This window comes from Chroicocephalus ridibundus, chromosome Z (assembly GCF_963924245.1).
Source record: "Chroicocephalus ridibundus chromosome Z, bChrRid1.1, whole genome shotgun sequence".
Lineage (NCBI taxonomy): Eukaryota > Metazoa > Chordata > Aves > Charadriiformes > Laridae > Chroicocephalus > Chroicocephalus ridibundus.
This window is the reverse complement of record NC_086316.1, coordinates 73,564,234-73,584,563: the sequence shown is the minus strand read 5'-3', so window position 1 is coordinate 73,584,563 and position 20,330 is coordinate 73,564,234. Positions and strand designations below refer to the sequence as shown.

Below are 20,330 nucleotides of genomic sequence, written 5' to 3'. Positions count from 1 at the left end.
GAATATAATAGAGTGGTTTAGCAACCTCATCTGACAGTTCTTTCAGTACCCGTGAGTGTATCTCATCAGGTCTCATGGACTTGTTCACTTTCAGGTTCATCAGATGGTCATGAGCCTGATCTTCACTTGTGATGGGCAGTTCTTTCCAATCCCTGCCATTGTCTTCTGTGACTCCGGGAGTGTGGCTGGAGCCCTTGCCAGTGAAGACTGAGGAAAAGAAGTCGTTGAGAACCTCGGCCTTCTCCATATCACTTGTCACCAGCTCCCCCGTTTCCTTTCTGAGGGGGCCCACACCCTCCCTAGTCGTCTTCTTACCATTAATGTACCTATAGAAATTTTTGCTGTTTCCCTTGATCTCCTTGGCTAGATTTAATTCTAACTGAGCTTTAGCTTCTCTCACCAGGTCTCTTGCTGTTTGGACAGCTTCCTCATATGCCCCCCATTCTATCTGTCCTTTCTTCCACTCCTTAAAAAGTGTCTTTTTGTGTGACAGTGTGTCCAGGAGCTCCCTGTTCATCCAAGCAGGTCTCCTAGCATTCTTTCCTGCCTTCCTCTTTGTCGGTATACTTTGCTCCTGGACACAGAGAAGGTGATCCTTGAATACTGACCAGCTGTCAGCTGTCTGGGCCTCCCCGTTCAAGAAAGACAGGGAACTAACAGAGAGAGTCCAGTGGGGGGCTATGAAGATGATCAAGGGACTGGAACACCTCTCTTATGGGGAAAGGCTGAGAGACCTGCGTCTCTTTAGCCTGGAGAAGACTGAGAGGGGATCTCATCAATGCTTATCAGTATCTAAAGGGTGGGTGTCAAGAGGATGGGGCCAGACTCTTGTCAGTGGTGCCCAGTGACAGGACAAGGGGCAACAGGCACAAACTGGAACACAGGAAATTCCATCTTTACATGAGGAAAAACTTCTTTGGAACAGGCTGCCCAGAGAGATGGTGGAGTCTCCTTCTCTGGCGATATTCAAAACCTGCCTGGATGCGTTCCTGTCCAACCTGCTGTAGGTGAACCTGCTTTGGAGTAGATGATCTCCAAAGGCCCCTTCCAACCCCTATGATTCTGTGATTCTGTGTAAAAGCGGGAAGCTCTCTGTTGCCTTCCTCCATGACATTCCAGTTTCTCGCAATACTAAACGAAATCAGATTTGTGATTCTGTTGCCTGGAATGGTAATTGGCATACACTATATCTACACACAATGGCCAGTGAGAGATGTTTCACAACGATTTTGATGACCCTAGCTGCTCCTAAGGCAGAAATCTGACTACTACCTTCACCTACCCTGAGAGGCAACCCCACTTTTGCAGGAAAACTGCCTGATCTTGCTGCAATGGGTCAGAGATTTTTGCAGAGGTTGTGCAGGGCAGTCGTTACATACCTTAGTGACAGCTAAAGAACAAAGTTAAAAGTTTATCAAGAAGTTTCAGTTGGAACAATAACTTCTGGTCCAAATTCCAGCCATGAGTGTATCCCAAAGTAACTTTGGGTAATTATAATGCTAAAACACGCACCCCTTTGTGAATAATGTGCATGCTAATCAGGTAACCTCCTTAAATGTTTTAAACATGAGCTTGGATGCATATGTATAGTTAGGAGTGCTGAATGAATCATTATTGACCAATCAGCTGTATTTTATTGTTATAAATATTGGGCAGTTTGAAAAGTGAGGTGTGCAGTTGTTAAGTGCCTGGCACCCAATTCTGCAGAACTGAAATAAAACCAACTAACTTAGTGTGTTGATTGGCTCTCACACACCAGGTGAAGAACCCTCATTTAGGGATGACCTTGGGACTCCCAAAAGATCAACCTTTCTCAAGCAAACTTTACTTTTACTAACTTGCAATCACTGAATTTCAGTGGTAAAGATAATTTTCATCAGCACAAAGACATAAAGAAGCATGAGGATTGTGACCCGGTGCATGAGCCACCTGTATTAACTGGTTCAATTGCTTAGTGCATGTCAACTGGGTTAAACACATCCATCTCAGAGCCTTCCATATGCAGAACAGAGGGAGCCCGTCCTACAGACTGTGCTTTTCTTTTTTATTTTTATAGATTATATATCATAGAATCATAGAATCACAGAATGTGTTGGGTTGGAAGGGACCTTTAAAGGCCATCTAGTCCAACCCCGCTGCAGTAAGCAGGGACATCTTCAACTAGATCAGGTTGCTGAGAGCCTCATCCAGCCTGGCCTTGAATGTCTCCAGGGATGGGACCTCCACCACCTCTCTGGGCAACCTGTGCCAGTGTCTCACCACCCTCATTGTAAAGAACTTCTTCCTAATGTCTAATCTAAACCCACCCTGCTCTAGTTTAAAGCCATTGCCCCTCGTCCTATCGCTACATGCCCTTGCAAACAGCCCCTCCCCATGTCTCCTGTAGGCCCCCTTCAGGTACTGGAAGGCCACTATAAGGTCCCCCTGGAGCCTTCTCCAGGCTGAACAACCACAACTCTCTCAGCCTGTCTTCATAGGTGAGGTGCTCCAGCCCTTTGATCATCTTCACAGCCCTCCTTTGGACCTGTTCCAACAGGTCCATGTCCTTGTGCTGAGGGCTCCAGAGCTGGGTGCAGTACTCCATGTGGGGTCTCGTGAGAGCAGAGTAGAGGGACAGAATCACCTCCCTCAACCTGCTGGCCACGCTGCTTTTGATGCAGCCCAGGATGCAGTTGGCCACCTGGGCTGCAAGCACACATTGTCGGCTCATGTCCAGCTTTTCATCCACCAGTACCCCCAAGTCCTTTTCTGCAGGGCTGCTCTCTGTCACATGATCCCACAGCCTATAGTGATAATGAGGATTATCCCGACCCAAGTGCAGGACCTTGCACTTGGCCTTGTTGAACTTCATAAGGTTTGCTTGGGCCCACCTCTCTAACTCGTCCACTTCCCTCTGGATGGCATCCTGTCCCTCTGGCCTATTGACCGCACTACTCAGCTTGGTATCATCTGCAAACTTGCTGAGGGTGCACTTGATCCCACTATCTGTATCATTGATGAATATATTGAACAGCACCTGTCCCAGTATGGATCCCTGAGGGACACCACTTGTCACACCTCTCCACCTGGACATCGAGCCATTGACCACCACCCTCTGGATGCGACCATCCAGCCAGTTCCTTATCCACCGAACAGCCCACCCATCAAATCCGTATCTCTCCAACTTGGAGCGAAGGATATTGTTGGGGACCATGTCAAAGGCCTTGCAGAAGTCCAGACAGATGCTATCCTAGCCACTAGCCTAGGTTGGTCAGGCAGGACTTGCCCCCGGTGAAGTCATGCTGTCTGTTTCGAATTACCTCCCTGTCTTCCATGTGGCTTAGCATAGCTTCTAGGAGAATCTGTTCCATGGTCTTCCCAGGCACAGAGGTGAGGCTGACAGGTTGGTAGTTCCCAGGGTCCTCCTTTCTACCCTTTTTAAAAATAGGTGCAATGTTTCCCATTTTCCAGTCACCAGGGACTTCACCTGACTGCCCTGACTTTTCAAATGTCATGGAGAATGGCTTGGCAACTACATCAGCCACTTCCCTCAGGACTCTGGGGTATATCTTGCCAGGTCCCATAGACTTGTGTATGCTTAGGTTCCTCAGGTGGTCATAGAATCATAGAATCATAGAATCATAGAATCATAGGGTTGGAAGGGACCTCTGGAGATCATCTAGTCCAACCCCCCTGCCAGAGCAGGGTCACCTAGAGCAGGTTACACAGGAACACGTCCAGGTGGGTTTTGAATGTCTCCAGAGATGGAGACTCCACCACCTCTCTGGGCAGCCTGTTCCAGTGCTCTGCCACCCTCAGGGTAAAGAAGCTCCTCCTCATGTTTAGGTGGAACTTCCTATGTTCCAGTTTGTGCCCATTGCCTCTTGTCCTGTCCCCGGGCACCACTGAAAAGAGCCTCACCCCATCGTCCTGACACCCACCCTTTAAGTATTTATAAGTGTTGATAAGGTCACCCCTCAGACGTCTTTTTTCCAGACTGAAGAGACCCAAATCCCTCAGCCTTTCCTCATAAGAGAGGTGTTCCAGTCCCCTAATCATCCTCGTAGCCCTCCGCTGCACCCTTTCCAGCAGTTCCCTGTCCCTCTTGAACCGGGGAGCCCAGAACTGGACACAGTACTCCAGGTGCGGCCTCACCAAGGCAGAGTAGAGGGGGAGGATGACCTCCCTTGACCTGCTGGCCACGCTCCTCTTGATGCACCCCAGGATGCCATTGGCCTTCTTGGCCACAAGGGCACATTGCTGGCTCATGGTCATCCTGTTGTCCACCAGGACTCCCAGGTCTCTTTCCACAGAGCTGCTCTCCAGCAGGTCAGCACCCAACCTGTACTGGTGCATGGGGTTGTTCCTCCCCAGGTGCAGCACCCTACACTTGCCCTTGTTGAACTTCATAAGGTTTCTCTCTGCCCAGATCTCCAACCTGTCCAGGTCTCTCTGTATGGCGGCACAGCCTTCCAGTGTGTCAGCCACCCCACCCAGCTTGGTGTCATCAGCAAACTTGCTGAGGGTGCACTCTATCCCCTCATCCAGGTCATTGATGAATATGTTGAACAGGACTGGACCCAGTACTGACCCCTGGGGAACACCACTCGTATTGACCACTGGTCAATATAGATATATAGAGATATATAGATATATAATCTATAAAAACTGGGGGTTGGAATTAGATGATCTTTAAGGTCCCTTCCAACCCAAACCATTCTATGATTCTGTGATTCTATATACTAGAATTGTATATTTCATGAAGAAAGCTAGAATTTATGAATTTTATTCAAGAACTTTTATTAATTGAAATGTGAACACCGTTGCAAAGAGATTTTACATTGACAAAAGATTGAAAAGTCCATCAGAAAGTTACAGACTTCAGAACAATATTGATTTTACAAGTGAAAATGCTAACAGATTTTATTAAAGCTGGAATTTTTAATATTAAGAACTTAAAAAATACATTTTAAAGCATTTTCCTTCAGATACACTTAGAAACAATGAATTCCTGAGCAACTATTTTTATATCAGTATTCTCCAACCAATGTATATACTGCATATGAAATCTACTTTCTATAATTTCTTAAATTTTAGAAATTTACAAAACATTTCAATCTGATTCATAGAATAATTGTGCTTCAAGTCATTCTGTTGCTACAGTAATGACAATATGATAACTTGGATGTTCCAGATTGCATATAAATTCTGAAACTGTAATGGAAAAAATGCCTAGCTTGTATGGCAAGGCTAGCAATGAAATGGTTTATGCAAATGGAAATAAGTTTTTCTTTAAATATTGGATGATCTCTTTCTCTGCTGGAAAGTACATTGTTTAGTCTGCAAATTATTCAGAACATGCAATTAAATTTATAAATATCTTTCTTTGAAGACCTGCTGGAACAATTAAAGGCAACAAAGTTCCACAGACTTTTACCTGCACTTAACAGCATGGCAGAAATTTGAACAAATACAATTAGTTAATAACTGCTGACATATTTTTTCTGGGCAGTACTTTTTCAGACCAGCACCCTCAATATTGCTGTGTTTTACACAATGAGTAAAAAATATATATAAAGCACAATATAAAGATTTCAGAAGCCCAGATAGTGCTGAATATCTCTGAGCAATATAACGCATATATGGAACTGATGGTTGTGTTATTCCAGACGATGAATCGTATCTGTAGTTCGAATCAAAAAATTACTTTCCAAGATGAAAAATAAACAACACTAAAGCAGCCCAGGAGCTCTTTCTGAGTGTAGCTGAGCAGTAGTTTCCTCTTCCCTTTGGAATGAAGGACACCGGGATGAGAATTAAGAGTAGTCTACAGCATTATGAATAGTAAAAAATATGATTTGACATCACTATATTTCTGCATGGATTCTGCATGTAGAAAAATCTGCCTCCTCCTAGACATGTACAATTTTGTGTCCTACCGAAGGGATATTTTATACAAGTAACTTCTACAAAGATTTCCAGCATCCTGTAAAAATTCTACTCAGTGCTACATGTCTGTAAAACTGACCATTGCAGTCTTTGTAGGAATTGAAACGAAATCTTCCCATTTTTACTGATGTCAAAATGAGGTGCAGGTACTCAGCAGCTCACAAAAACAGACCCAAAAGCAGCATTGTCAAAAAAAAAAAAAAAGTTAAATAAAGACAAGGTCCAAGACAAGCAGCATCACAAAGTAGAACAGGATGTCAAACTTTCCAAAATAAAAGAGGAAGATGTAAAAAACCCACTTCCCTATGTCTAACTGCTCTACACACCAACATCTTGAGTATAAGCCCCACTTTTAGGATATCAGCACTGCAAGAGGCCATATAACTAATTCAGATATTTTTCTTAATTACTTTTGAAAAATATAATAGTTTCTCTTAAAAACTTAGCTTACATGGGAGAGATATATTTTAAGCCTGACTTGATGATTTTCCAAATTTATCACCAAGACAGGGACTTTCTGATTAAGGAAAATATTAACAGATACATTGTCACAGGTACAAACTAAGCAATGCCTAGAAATGCCAAGAGACTGTTTAGTAGTATCCCCAAAGTCTTTTTTCTCTTGGAACTTCTAGGTCATTATATTATCTTTAATAAATAAAAAAATAGAAAAAAGCTTAAGAATGATAGGCATATGTGTGAGACAATGTAAATGGATAAATACACCTCATCTCTAGATCTGTCTGAAAAATTGAAGGTTGCTTTCAAGAACAGTGTGGTACATTATATTTCTCTTGATTTTTTTCACTTAGGAATGTAGAAAATGCAACAGCAGATCAGGTGAGGGGTCTAGGGCTTCAAGTATTATTCTGTTTGCCAGGAACCAATGTCAGGTATGTGTAACTGATAGAAACTGAATGACCACTTCTCATGTATAGGACTATCTCTACTTGTATATAATAGCTGATCCTTAGTAGCTGATTTCAGTGTTTTGCCATCTCTTCAGCATTTAACAAGGCTTTGCTACTTTTGTGGACTATCAGGTAACTATGCATATTCATGCTTTTGATATAAAAGTATTTTCTTCATTTTTTTTTCTCACAAACTCATTTATCACTCCTTTCAGTTCTACTAATTGTCATTTTTTCTTATCTGTCTGCTCTTAGATTTGATTCTTTTGCTTCCATTTTCTGTTCTCCCTTCCTTTCTTCTCAGCTGTAGTCAAAATGCATGTTTACTACCTCTGATTTCTCTAATTATTTACCTATGTGCCATCCTATAGTGACTGTACTCCTCTTCCATTCTGCCACATACAGCAACCATGTCCCTCTTCCCATCATTAAGCTCTCTTTCTATCGCCATATATTATGTATTTCTGTATTCCATTTATCTTTAGTTTCCTGCTTGACATAACAGGAAAGATGAAGAAATTCCCTGATTTTTTTCAAAATGTTTTTCAAGTCAGGGCCACAAGATTGTTCTAATTAATGTAATTCAGTCCACCTTTCCACACCCACAGCAACTGGAGTCTGAATTTAGTATGAGGGTTTGAGATAGCTGAGAGCAGAGCTAGTCTCCATTTTCACTCATTTAGGGACAGAGCTTGAAGATGTACTTCTCAGTAACTCAGCTGAAAACAGGTCTTTCTAAATAGCAGTTACTGATAAATGCTTAGTTCCATTGCTGAGATCCAGAATCAGAGCATCTCTGACAACTCAGCTCATTCAGTCCTAGCGAGCTGGGCACACAGGCAAAAAAAATTTCAGCCCAGGAAAAGGACTGATGCTTGGCTGCCAAGCTGGTCAGTATGGCTTTCCCTACAAGACAGAAATTTCTGTTATTTTTTCATATTAGAAACATTTCATTTTGCTATACATCTCAAATATCCCACCTTAGTACTACCAGTATGACACAAGAGATGATTCCATGACAAGCTGTTAATTAACAAAAGTAATTTGAACAGGTACAATTTTTTGCAATCTTGATAGGATGATTCACAATTTGACACACAAAGTAAAATGGTTTTGTCTGCCTCTTCAAAGGGAGCAAAAAAAAAATAACCTGAGGTAGCAATTCTTTGAGAATATGATGCCTGATCTCATGACACTTTTTCATTTCATTTGTCTTTATGGCTTTGTAGAAGATGTCTAGTATCTCTCAACTGGATTAGATGACTTTGGTTTCCTTGCACAACACCTTCAAATTGTTTACAGTTAATGAAAAATTATGAAATACATTTACAGGCTTCATGTTGTGAACATATACAATGCTTCAGAGATCACCAAAAAAATCTGCTTATTCATTTTGAACACCTGCTGTTACTACACTTCAAATACTTAAATGACATTTAAAGCAACTGCATATTTTTGAGCCATTTAAACAGACACATAAACACATACACCACAGAATTCACTGCTTTAACATAAATCAATTATCATTACATATTCGTTTTACACTTTGTTACATAAACACATATAACCAGTATTATATAAGCTCAGTTTACTGCATTTTTATTAAATAATCATTGTAGTTACACAGTATCATCAAGACCATTCTTCAAGCCTGCATTTTATGTGAGAGTGAGTTTTGTGAGCACATGTCCCACTTCAATAAATCGTATTTCTTTAAAATTCAGGAATATTACACTAAAATTGTTCATCAGATATGTCACTGCTAAAGAAAAAAGTCTAATTAGAAAATATAACATTATGAGTCATATTTGTCAATACTGAAGAAAAACCGATAATAAAATTAGTCCAAGTCCAAAGGAAAGGTAATTAATTAAAAATATATATATTCAATGTTATGAATTTTACAAAATTAATTACTTCTGAAGAGCCTTTATGCTTCCTTTTAGGGCTTTTATGCTACTAAAAAGTAATTCACACTACATGACATATGCATAAATTTGACACTGAAAACATTTTTCAAACTTTTAAAATAATTATTCTAAGTGAGGAATTTGAGTAATGGGGCAAGAGCAAGAGGGCTAATCCCTCTTCCTGGAGTAAATTCTGTTACATACTTCATCCCTTTGTATATCAGAGGAGGTGATTATTCCCCAATGGTGTGTCATAATTTTACAACAATTGACTATGTACAGCTGCTGCAAAATCTCATCTATTTCCTAATAAATAGCTATTTCTTAAAGAGCTGCAAACAAAACTATTGCTGCAAACAAAAAAAGAATGAAGTATTTGAACATCTAATGGCCCAAAAATTTAGCTGAAGGTTATTCTGATTTTACAGAACACTAGTTTATTCTCTTCATAATGTACTTTCAGATGTTAAAGGCCACTTTCAGAGGGTGTTGCTCCCACCTTGGGAGTAAAAAGGTGTTCTGGAAAATAAAAGCAAATTCAAGGGAAAAATAACTAACCTGCACATTTGTTCAGCTTAAAGAATGAAATATATTTATGAAAATTGTGTTCAAATTGTATTTAGGTCGCAAATCCCTGAAAAAGCTTGGCTACCTCAGAGCAGTGAGCAAACGCACCTTGTCCACTCTGGCTGAATTTGCCTTTCCACAGAAAGCCATGATGAGGCGTTCATCAGTGAAGGTGGGAGAGAATCTACACCTCACAATGTAATATAGGCTACAGCTATTTTCAAGCTTCCGTACCAATTTATGGCAAAGCATAGAAACTCTTCCACTCAGTTCTCTATCTGTGTGGATTACTGAAGGTACACATATAGACACCTACAGTTAGGCAGATGAATCATACACTTAAAAATCTGCTAAAGGTTGTGTCTTTTTGCCTCAGGTCCAAAGTAGCCGATATGACAGCAAAAGCCTGCTGCTGACACCTTATCCATGCTCTCTTTGGTTTACAACATCTGTGTAATCACCTGTGTTTTACCCTAAGAAGCTCAGAAAGAAATCCCTAAGAATTCCACTACATAAGGAAAATCTTTAGGCTGTGGCTTGGTAAGATTCTATAGCCTCTGTGCATCACCAGATGCACTACAGGCCTGTAGCAGCATGTCCTCATGCATGGCATTAGGAATTGAAAAAAACAGCTTGGCTCAGATCTGGCCATCTGTGTAAAGACAGAGCATATGTCTGATCCGGATCAGCTCTGTCAGACTCAGTCAGAAAACTGAAGTGTAAATGAAGCACTGGCAGGAGGAGTATATTATCAGCTTGCATATATACACACAAACAAGTTGCTGCCCTGCAAAACATTCCAGTTTTCACTGATTAATTCATAGTTTCTTTGCAGCACTTTTAACATCCCCAGAAAATTTGTAAGATATACTACAAATGCTACAGTAAAATTGCCCTGTTAACTATAACTAAATAAAATGTTGTGTTTGGCTGCTCTCTGGAGTAGCCACTTCACATCTTCAAGTGTTAAGTGGCTGAATTAAGAATCTAAGATACCTCCCTACACATTCAGCAGAGTATCCAGACTGTTCTGATCAGCCTCTGCAAGTGGGCACTACATTGCCTGTACAGAGGACACAGGCTCTAAATTTGATGCCTAAAGCTTGTGTTTCAATATACACTAACACATATGTTTACAGACACACAGATAACTAGTTAAATTCTAAAGTCCTGCCAGCGGAAGGGCTAGACAGCTCGGCTGTACTGATCTGTACTTGAGCGGTTCCATGACGTGAAGGTAAAAGGTGAGAATCTGATTTGCCAGATTAGATGTGGCCTTCTGGGACCTTCAAAATCTGGCTCTGCAGCAGGTTGCCCGAAACTGCAGGAAGGCTGGCTCAGTGCATAAAATCATGCAAAGCTGGAGAAATGTAAAGCTGTTCAGGAAGGACAAGAACAGAAAAGAGCTCGTCTATAGCAAATACACTTTCCTTCACATGTACAGTACAATTTCCCTTACCTTAATGTTTCCAGTATCCCCTGATGCTGGCTAAATACTTGGCCCAGTTTTAATCAGTCATCACTTGGTCATACTTTCTTGGAGTAAATTAAACTTTTGTTTCAAGAAGGAAGGACCACAGTAAGGTCAGAGCCATTCCAGTATCGTTTTGATTCTGCCTTTGTTTACATGGCATATGAGGAATCCTCACTGTTCCCACTACTGTTCCGGGGACATCTGTCCAGCCCAAGTACGTGGTCTCCTTTCCTCATTCCCACTGCTATTTCAGCAGAGCTCTGAGTCTGATTATGCCTCGTATCTTTGACTTTGGATGCTGGATTCCAAAATTAATGTTGAGGAGTTCATTATGAAAAATATAACTTCAAACTTTCCTTCCAGGCTCAGAGAAAAGTGCAATGTCTAAGGATGCAGGAGAACACCATCCACTCATGATTGGCGTCAAGAGTACAAATTCAGTGGGAAAGAAGCTTTGCTCTCAAAACCTAGACTCTATTTTAATTTTATAATTACAGGTGATAAAAAACAAGTGAAATAAATAATTTACAATTAGAATAGTAATACATCTGCAATATATTAGAAATATAGTTTAAAAATTACTTCATATTCGTAATTAGTATAAAGTTTAATTTTATGCTTTGTATAGAAATGGTAGCTTTACTTGTTACCGCTGTCTCAGCAGAAGGAAACAGAAAAGTTCCTAAGTAGCTAAATAGCACTGGGAAATTAAAAAATATTTTATTTTGCTTTTCTTTTGGTAATAGAAAAATAGCCTTTAAAAATACATTGTTAAACATATGGGCTTGTACTGAAGTAGTATGGTATATTATATACAGTAAGGCAGTATAACAAATATTGTCCTGCTATTTTTTTCATGTTTGGTTTGATTGGACTAGGATATGAATGGGATGCAGTTTTCTGTCACATTGAAACAGAGCAAAAATATCTTTAGAGTAATTTGTTATTTTACTGTAATTTGTTGAATATATTATCTTTTTTATATGATTTGTTATACATAAGAGCTCCTTTTTTCTTAAGGATTAGAGAAAAAATATAAAGAAAACAATCTAGTGTCAGAATCCATTCAGAAGAAAATACATTGTAGATCAGAATGCTGTTGTGCAATTTATCAGATTTAGGAACTGCTCAGATTACTGTGGTGTACTGACTGACCCATAACAATTTTTATGTTTGTTAAATCTGCAGTATTCCCTCAGGTTTAATCAACTAACAGATCTGCAGAGCTGAATAATCAGTTTACAATGTATTTTTATGGCAGATAATACCCATTTACTCATTTCCCTGTGTCAGAAACATGTGTTAATGGTCCAAGGTTTACTTCCATGATTATTACCTCAACCCACAGTTTCTTTTATTCTCTGTATAATACACATAGGAGGCTAGGCTATTTTAAGGAACTATTTGCTATCTGGTTTTGTTTTACTGTACTGTACTAACTACTCGTTATTTAAAGGAGGGCATAAAGGAAGATGGATCCATGTACTCTGATCCACTGGTCTCTCTTTTGCACTCGTTTGGAGCTGTCAGAGAATAGCTCATATTTTTCTCAGCTTGACCTTGCTGAAGGTTTGGAGACACTTCCATTGCAGGTTCTTGAGACACAGATGTGTGCTGGATGCATGAATCTGGCATTAATACTATAATATTATGGTCCACAACTGTTGAGACCTTGGTATATTCTTTGCTGGTTCCTGGAACGGTGTATTTTTCAGTCTTTCCACTATTTTCTTTACGTTTCAGTAATACTGCTTGCTCATTTTGTCTGACTTTGTGAACTTCTACATAATCCATTACTTTAGGATTCAAAAAAGGTGACTTGTCATTAGGTCTGTTTTGTTTGACCTGTGCTGTGGTTTGGTCAGTTTTGGAATGCAAATTCTCCATCTCTCTCTGCTTTTCTGTGTCGTTGTGGACAGTTTCAGTGCTAGGATATTGTGATTGATGCTTTTCTTCATTTCCCACCAAAACTGGTGCAATGTTCACATTTGCGGTATTCAGTGTTAACTTATATGCGTCTACAGTACTGTGGTAGGCAAACATCGGAGGCTGAGTATTGGGTAACTGAGCTGCAGGCCATGTGGACGATTTTGTAGTGTCATTGTTAAAGAGGAGTATTTTCTGTTCTGAAGCTATATGCTGAGTTTCCCGGCTTGTCTTTCCTCCTGTATTTTCTTGAACGTCTCTAATGTCTTGTGTTTGAAGTGTTGATGGAAGGGTGTGGCACTCCCTGCACTTCTCAGAAAGAAGAGAAGGGCTATCACAGCTCCCTCGGCCTGAGTCACTGTCTGTTTCCTTGGGTATCATTTTTGTATTTTTACTGGGATGACCACTGTCATGGCTTGGCATGAGTTGTTGATCCTCACTGTCCTCTACCTCCAGATATTCTATCAGTAGTTCCTCACAGTCTGATGTTGGAGGGAAACCATGGCAACCAAGAGCACTCAATAATTCTTCTGATTTTCCTGTCTAAGGGCATAATAAATAAGATATATTGTTTCACTGTGAACCTTAGGGTTCATCTGACTAGAACAATAGTGAACAATCTACATATTTAATATACAGATACTTTAATAGTTTTATCACTAGACCTAAACTGGATAGCTACTGCTGCAGCAAATAGTGGAAGAACAGAAGAAAATTTCTTGAGTTCCCTCAATGGGGAGACATAACCCCAGAATTCATCTTTGTAAAATGGGAGGACTAGGGAGCTTTTGGCAGGTACAGATCTCATGGGTTTAACAAGAAGGAAATGGCGGAGAATGATAGAGCAGCCATGTCCTGTCTCAGCATGGCAAGAGACTGTGGAGAGCAACTTCCGTAAGAACTACTAGAAGATCACACAGACATTGGCTCTTGTGGTGTCCCAGGGAACAGCTGCAGTCACAAACTCTGTTCTCAAACGCCCTCCTACTGCTAGTCCAAGGCAAGAATCTGTCTCACACATATCCTCCACACGATCCACCTGAAAGTGTCACTTATTTTTAATGTTGATTAAATTAACTGAAGCTGGCTTATACTTTATTTTGGTAATTGTGTTTGCTAGTACATAATTTTGAAAAGTAAGTAAGGGTAAATTCTTTTGTTGTTATCAGTGGTACTCACCTCTAAGAGATGTGTATCTATGCCTTTTATCTTTGGTCCTGGAACTGGTGGTAGGATAAAGGCTATCATTCTAAAAAAACCAACAAACACACAAGGTAGAAGTACGGAGAACTATTCGTTCTCCCATTTCCTCAGAATGTGACCAACATTTTAAACACTTCTCCCATATCTGATACCTCCTTGTTGGACCTCTGTTTCCTGTCTACCTCTCAAGCCAGGTAGTTTACGAATCCAGTTACAGTTCATGAGTTACCATTAGATGTTTTTATAAGAAAGAGAACAGTACAAAAGTTATTCAACTGGAAAAGTAACACTGCTAACATCCTTCTATTGTCATCTGTCCCTTAACCTCCGGTTCTCTAATATCACTGGAATTTCATCACTGGCCAAGAAACAGCTTTGTGGGGCACAGTTCAGGAGGACCAGTGGGCCTGTATGTACATACCTGACTGTCAGCTGACTACTACCACACAGGATTTATGATGAATGACTTCTAATGACTTTTCCATCAACAGTTTCTACCTCTTTCTTTTACTCAGCCAGCATTTTTTGCAAGTGATAATCTTTGTGAAACCTTTCTCTTTCAGATTTGATTGAAATTAGCCTGTGTTCTAATAAATTATTTGAGGAATTGACAGACACGTGGGCAGAAAAACAACCTCATAATGTAACCTTGTTTCCTCTAGGAAATTAGGGCAAAACCAAAAGGTGTGCCTTCTTCAGGAGCAGGGATACTCCAAATGATGTTTGCTGAATACATGGCTAACCAAGATGGTCAGATCTAATAGAGACATGTCCTTACCAGTTGAGACCCTGGTTTCCCTAATGAACAGAAATACCTCTTTACCAGTTGTGAATTTAAAGCCAAGTACCTGCTCTTTTATAGTTTATAAGAGAACACAAAACCTATAAAAATTCAATCAAATGTTAGCAGTCTATTTTTGAAAAGTTTGCTGAGATTTTCAACTCCATGCAATTGTGAAATCGGTGACTTACCTGTACCCTTTCAAAACCATTGTCCAGCTCATGATTAAACATATAAGAGATGATAACACACCAACGACGATCCACACAACCATATCTTTTACTCTAAAGTCTAGGAAACACACAGGATTATTTAATGACACACATCTAGCATATGCATAGTCAGCATGCAAAAGAAGTCTCAAATTACTTTAATTTTAAAAATTGCTCTAAACTGCCAAATTTGAGTTGAATCTAGAGGCCTTTACTAGCATCGATGGATCTCAACAATCATTGCAATATCTGATAATAAATATACTTTTTATTAATGGCACTGTGCAGGAAATAAGCTTTCTTGGAAAAATGATACAAAAATGTATGAAGAGCGAAATTTTGCCACAGGCAGTTTTAGCAATTGGGTTCAAATCCAATTATGACAATACTGTAGTCATTTAATTATCAAATACATACCATACAATTAATTAAATGGTGGCTTAAATGATCTAGGACTGGATCTTTTTAAGGATTTATATTGTAACATAGCACTTTTTACATTGAGGTGTTTATTTCAAATTCATTCCAGATAAAGAGTAAAGAGCTGTTACTGTCTGAAGGCAGTCACTCTTTGTTGCCTATGTAGCAGTTGCAATGCAGTTACTGGTATGCTTTTAATTTAAAACTACCATAATGAGAACAAATGAGGCAATAAACAGAAAGGACATGGTTTAAATGTAAAGTAATGTAAAGAAATTGATTCACCTTTTTAACTTCAAAAAGTAATGAAGGGGAAAGCTAACTGGGTATGGTGCAGGGATGCTGAGAATTCAGTTACCTTAGCAATGATGTTCTTACCTGTCCTAGGGAAAGTATGGGCTGTCACTCTGCATTGATGACACAAACAGCTAACAAAATTACTACATGAATAACAATTACTGAAGGGATGCCTGGCCACTCACCGGTAGGGATCTGAATATACTTTTCAGAGCTCCATTCACTCCATGATCCATGGTGGTCTGGTTTGCAGTGAATCTGTACAATGTACGTCTTTCCGGGATTTAAACTGAACATTTTATATTGTGTTTGCTGTCCAACAAAGATAGTCTGGAAATTAAATAAAAATCACAAATTGCATATAAAATTGAGACATTTTTCTATGACTGCTATGAAAATCACAGCTAGGTTTAAGTCTCAATAACCAAGCTGGGAATATAGAACAAATCTGGTGTTATGGTTTGAGAAAACCTATAAAAATTTATTATCATTTAGACAATTATTCTATCACCTGATGACCCCTCCCCACACGGAAAGGGGAATCGGGGAAAGAAAGGAAACATGAGGGCTGAAATACAAATATATTTATTAGGATACAACTAAATAACAATAATACTGAAGAACCAGTATTAATCCCGATACTAATATAAGATATACAAGAATTATACTCAGCCCATTCCATCAGTAGGAAGCTGTGCACTCACAGCGTGGACACTAATGTCCGCATGTCAGTCACTGCGAGAACAATGGCTTTGGAGGAAGGGAAGGGCTCAGGGCTCTGGTACCAGGGCAAGAAGTTCTCTGTACTGCCGCCATCAAGGGAGAGAGAGACTACGCAGCTAACTTTCTAATTTATATGAAAGTGACGTTCATGGTATGAAATAATCCTGTTGGCCAGCCTGGGTTAAGTGCCCAGGCCTCGCTCTTCATCGCTGCACCTGGCAAGGCTTGAAAACACTGAGACCTTGAATCCCACATAGCCTAACTGGCTATAAAGTAAGTATTTTCACGAATTCAGACACTAGAGTCTCCCAAAACTGGAGTTTTCCCCAGCATTAGAGGAGGATAGCTTCCTAACAATTGTTATGCAGGCATGGAATAACAGTACATTTATTTTATCTCTATAACTCAGCTTTGTGACATAATTCCATGGGAATGAGATATGGCTCCGGTATACTGTGCAAATTAAACTATTACAGAAACACATCATGGCAAATAGGAAGGAACTGCAGTAATGGTGGGAACTGCAGTGGTGAGCGGAGGAGGAGGATGCAAGAAACAGAGATGGGGGAAGAAAATGCAGAGAGAAAAGAAGGAGTTGGTGGAACTGCACAGGGTAGTAAAAGTGGATCTTGCAACAGCCAGGGGGCTGGGAAGTGCAGTGGCGGGGGAAGGAAGGAGGAGGTACAGCGATGACTGTACTGTAGCAGCCAAGAAGGGGATGCAGCCAAATATCTTAGTCTTTATAGCCAAAGACTTTACAGCCAAATAGCTTAGTCTTTAATTTGCCACCCAAGTGTTTGAGTTGCAGGTCCTGGCTATAGACAATCATTATTATGTGGCCATAACAACTATAACCTAATGGCTATTTGTACAAATTTGAAAGATTTTACATAATGTCACTGAGCTTTCTGTTACCTAAGAAGTGTTTGTGGTTAAGAACAAATTATCACAGAAGAAACCTGACTAAATGAGAACAAACAATTTAATCTGTAATGCCAATATGATTAATATATAATGGTCACAATTAAAAATAAGTACTTTATCACCTGCTATCACACAACAGCATCTGAGATACCAGTATTCTCAGTAGGAAATTGTGGGTCACACAAGCACTTTTGAAAAATTATGAACTATTCGGTGTGCCTGCTTTATTACATTCAGGCATGGGACCTGACTGACAAAATCTAATTGATCAGAAAACATCATCCAGCAAAAACTTGTAACATCCTTACCTCCCATTCCTCTCCTTCTTCAGGCTTTAGTCGCAACTCATATTCAAGTGTAAGCCATCCAGATCTGACATCAGCCAGCGGGGGTGGAGACCATGTCAAGACTAGATACGGTTTTCTATTCATTGGCTTTTTTAATTCCAGAGTTACATTCACAGGAGGGTCTGGCTGTACTGTTAAAATAAAAGAACTGGAATAAGAGTCTAAATCATTTTTTCCTTGCATCTTAGTAAGAAATACAGAATGGTGTCAGTGGTGAGTTACCACCTCCGTTGTGTCTAGTAGTTTAGAAGTGGTCTGGAATACAGGGATCAAGAGTTTCCTGATAAAGTAAGCACGGATTTACAAATTTGAAGAAACAACTGAAGATCAGTAAGTAGTTGAGCTCCTGTTAAGATTTGGCTTAATCATTTATCAACAGAAATATTTTTTTCTTACATTACCATTTATTGTTGCTTTTCCCCACAACTATATTTCAAAGTTAACATCTTTAATGTTGTGTTATGAAAGTTCTACCTTACCATAATCTTATCGAAGTTGCCATATATATTTAGGAATGCTGAAAACACAGATATAGCTCATGAAACTTGCCCATTCCCCCAACTTTTACATTCAGAAAACACAACAACATAATCCCTACATGCATATGGAAGGATATTTAAAAATAAACCAAACTGGTAATATTAAAGCCCTGCCTGTATCTCAAAAAATAAACCAAAATGGAACACAGGTTTCTGCTACACTCAGGCTTGCATCTTCCTCAGTTCAGAGGTAGAGCTTCTGCACGTCGTGCATGTATTTTACCACTGTCTTATGCAAAGCTTCATCACATAAGTAGTCAGGGCATGGAGGTAAAATGTAAAGCCTTTTCTCCAGCAGCCCTTTTCCAGTTCCCAGACTCCTGGCAGCTAGACCCTTGATAACAAAGCAGTTATTGGTGATAAATCCGTTCCCTTAGAAAAAGACCTAAACACCTGTCCACAGTCACTCTGGGGAAAAAGTCTGAGAAAAGAGATTATCAGTACACTGCTATAAAAAGCACTAATTCAGCTTCTCCAGGGTCTGGAAACTACTTTTAGGTAACCAGATCTAAGTATTACTAGTTAAAAGATCAATTTGATTTCAGTTGCTGGTGGAGTGGAAAAAGATTTTAGCTGGATGACGTTTCTTAGGGCGTGACTGACAGAAATACAGAAAACCAATATGGCTATCTGAATGCAGTTTCAAAGCTCTTAGCATTTTTGGGCTTTCTTTGAAAATAAAATGGTAAAGGGATGAATATTGATTTATTATTACACCAGATAAGATCTTATTTGTTTTTACAAGTTTTTAACTTGGATATAGTACTACATATGAGAAGAGCTGGAACTAAAATTCTTGTGTCAAAATCCAGAATTTTGAATTATTTTGTCCCACAGAAAATACTTTTTATCTCTTACCTATGTAAGTCACATCCACATAATGAGGATCAGAGAAGTTACTTCCCATTTCATTAGTTGCCCTCACAGTAATATTGTAAATGGTCCAGAAAGAGGTGTGCTTTTTATCAAAGTAGCATGAATTGGGGCCCGCAGTTCTGTAATCTGGACATTCATAAACTTGTTCTTCTCTGAAATGGAAGAATCACAGTGATTAGATTACACAGAATAAACCACCTGACTTTGATTACTAGTAGTTCAGCGTTATTTAGGGCTAGATCAGATTTTTCATGCCTGGCAATGTGAAGAAAATCAGAAAACTGCTGTCAGACTAAGGAGTCATTGGGCAATTCCAGAGACTGTCGTAAGCATTTTCCCCCCAAAATAAGGACTACAAAGCCTGGAGAATTTAGGTTGTTGTAGATGCAGCAATGGGCTAGTGGAGCGCAGCTCTTACTTTTCTGAATGCCATTGTCCATTGCATAGCCCTTACAGGTTCCAGAGGTTCATTAGAAGTGATTGCTGAAGTCTTCTAACCCATCTGTTAAAAACTGAGTATTTCCAATGTTAATGTCACACTCAACATGTGTTCTGCATATTACATTAATATGCTTTCAGAATCTCTTTTGCTCTTTCATCACTTGTTCCTCAAAAACCCCTACTTTGTACCTGTCCTGCAAATCCATTCCCAAGCTTCCCAAAGGGAGCAGGGAGCAGGCATAGGAGAGAAAGTTGAGTATGTAGTACTTGTTTCTAGGGTCCTCTGAGATGCACAATAACAAAAGAGAAAGTTGTGGATGTGGACCTCACATCCTGGCTGGCTGGCTGGACCAGTATCTGTCTTTTTCCACTAAGACCTGTCTCTCAGCTGGCAAGTACAGAGTTTAGCATCCGGTTAGGTCAGTACAATGCTGAGTAGTGCTGGGTGAATGAAAAAAAGTTCACAGGACCCAAACAAAATACTGACTCCTTTAAAATGAAAGTTTAGCACTTGATCTACGTTCCAAAACTAAGATTACTGCAGAAGCCAGGAGGCATTAATGGCCTATGAATAGTTGTGCAAAATAAGCATTATCAGAAGATGGAAATTTTAATACCTGGTAATTTTGGAAAGCTTTATTTCTGGGGTTGCGTAGCTGAAGAGCTACAGGACTGTGTGTTTGTCCTGCATACACATTATGCAGTTGCTGCGCCATGGCAACTTTCAAGGCAGTCTGTCTTTCAAGGCAGAAGAATTCACAGAAATTTGAAAAACCTGACATTATAAAGAGATCCTATTTCAACCTTAAATATGCTGCTGCCAGTGCTATTCCAGAATATGTCACTCGCAC

At 39.7% G+C, this 20,330-nt stretch overlaps 1 protein-coding gene across 2 annotated transcripts in view; it reads right to left on the bottom strand.

The window, feature by feature from the left end:
- Window positions 1–4,803: 4,803 nt before the first annotated feature.
- PRLR (prolactin receptor) overlaps window positions 4,804–20,330 on the bottom strand; it is a 91,480-nt gene continuing 75,953 nt past the window's right edge. For both annotated transcript variants that reach the window (XM_063320443.1, XM_063320444.1), the window contains 6 exons: window positions 19,021–19,190; window positions 17,585–17,754; window positions 15,815–15,959; window positions 14,892–14,991; window positions 13,896–13,965; window positions 4,804–13,259 (listed from right to left, as the gene is read on the bottom strand). In XM_063320443.1, the coding sequence (XP_063176513.1) occupies window positions 12,237–13,259; window positions 13,896–13,965; window positions 14,892–14,991; window positions 15,815–15,959; window positions 17,585–17,754; window positions 19,021–19,190 (1,678 nt within the window). In that variant the 3' untranslated portion in view covers window positions 4,804–12,236. The remainder of the gene's footprint in view (window positions 13,260–13,895; window positions 13,966–14,891; window positions 14,992–15,814; window positions 15,960–17,584; window positions 17,755–19,020; window positions 19,191–20,330) is intronic.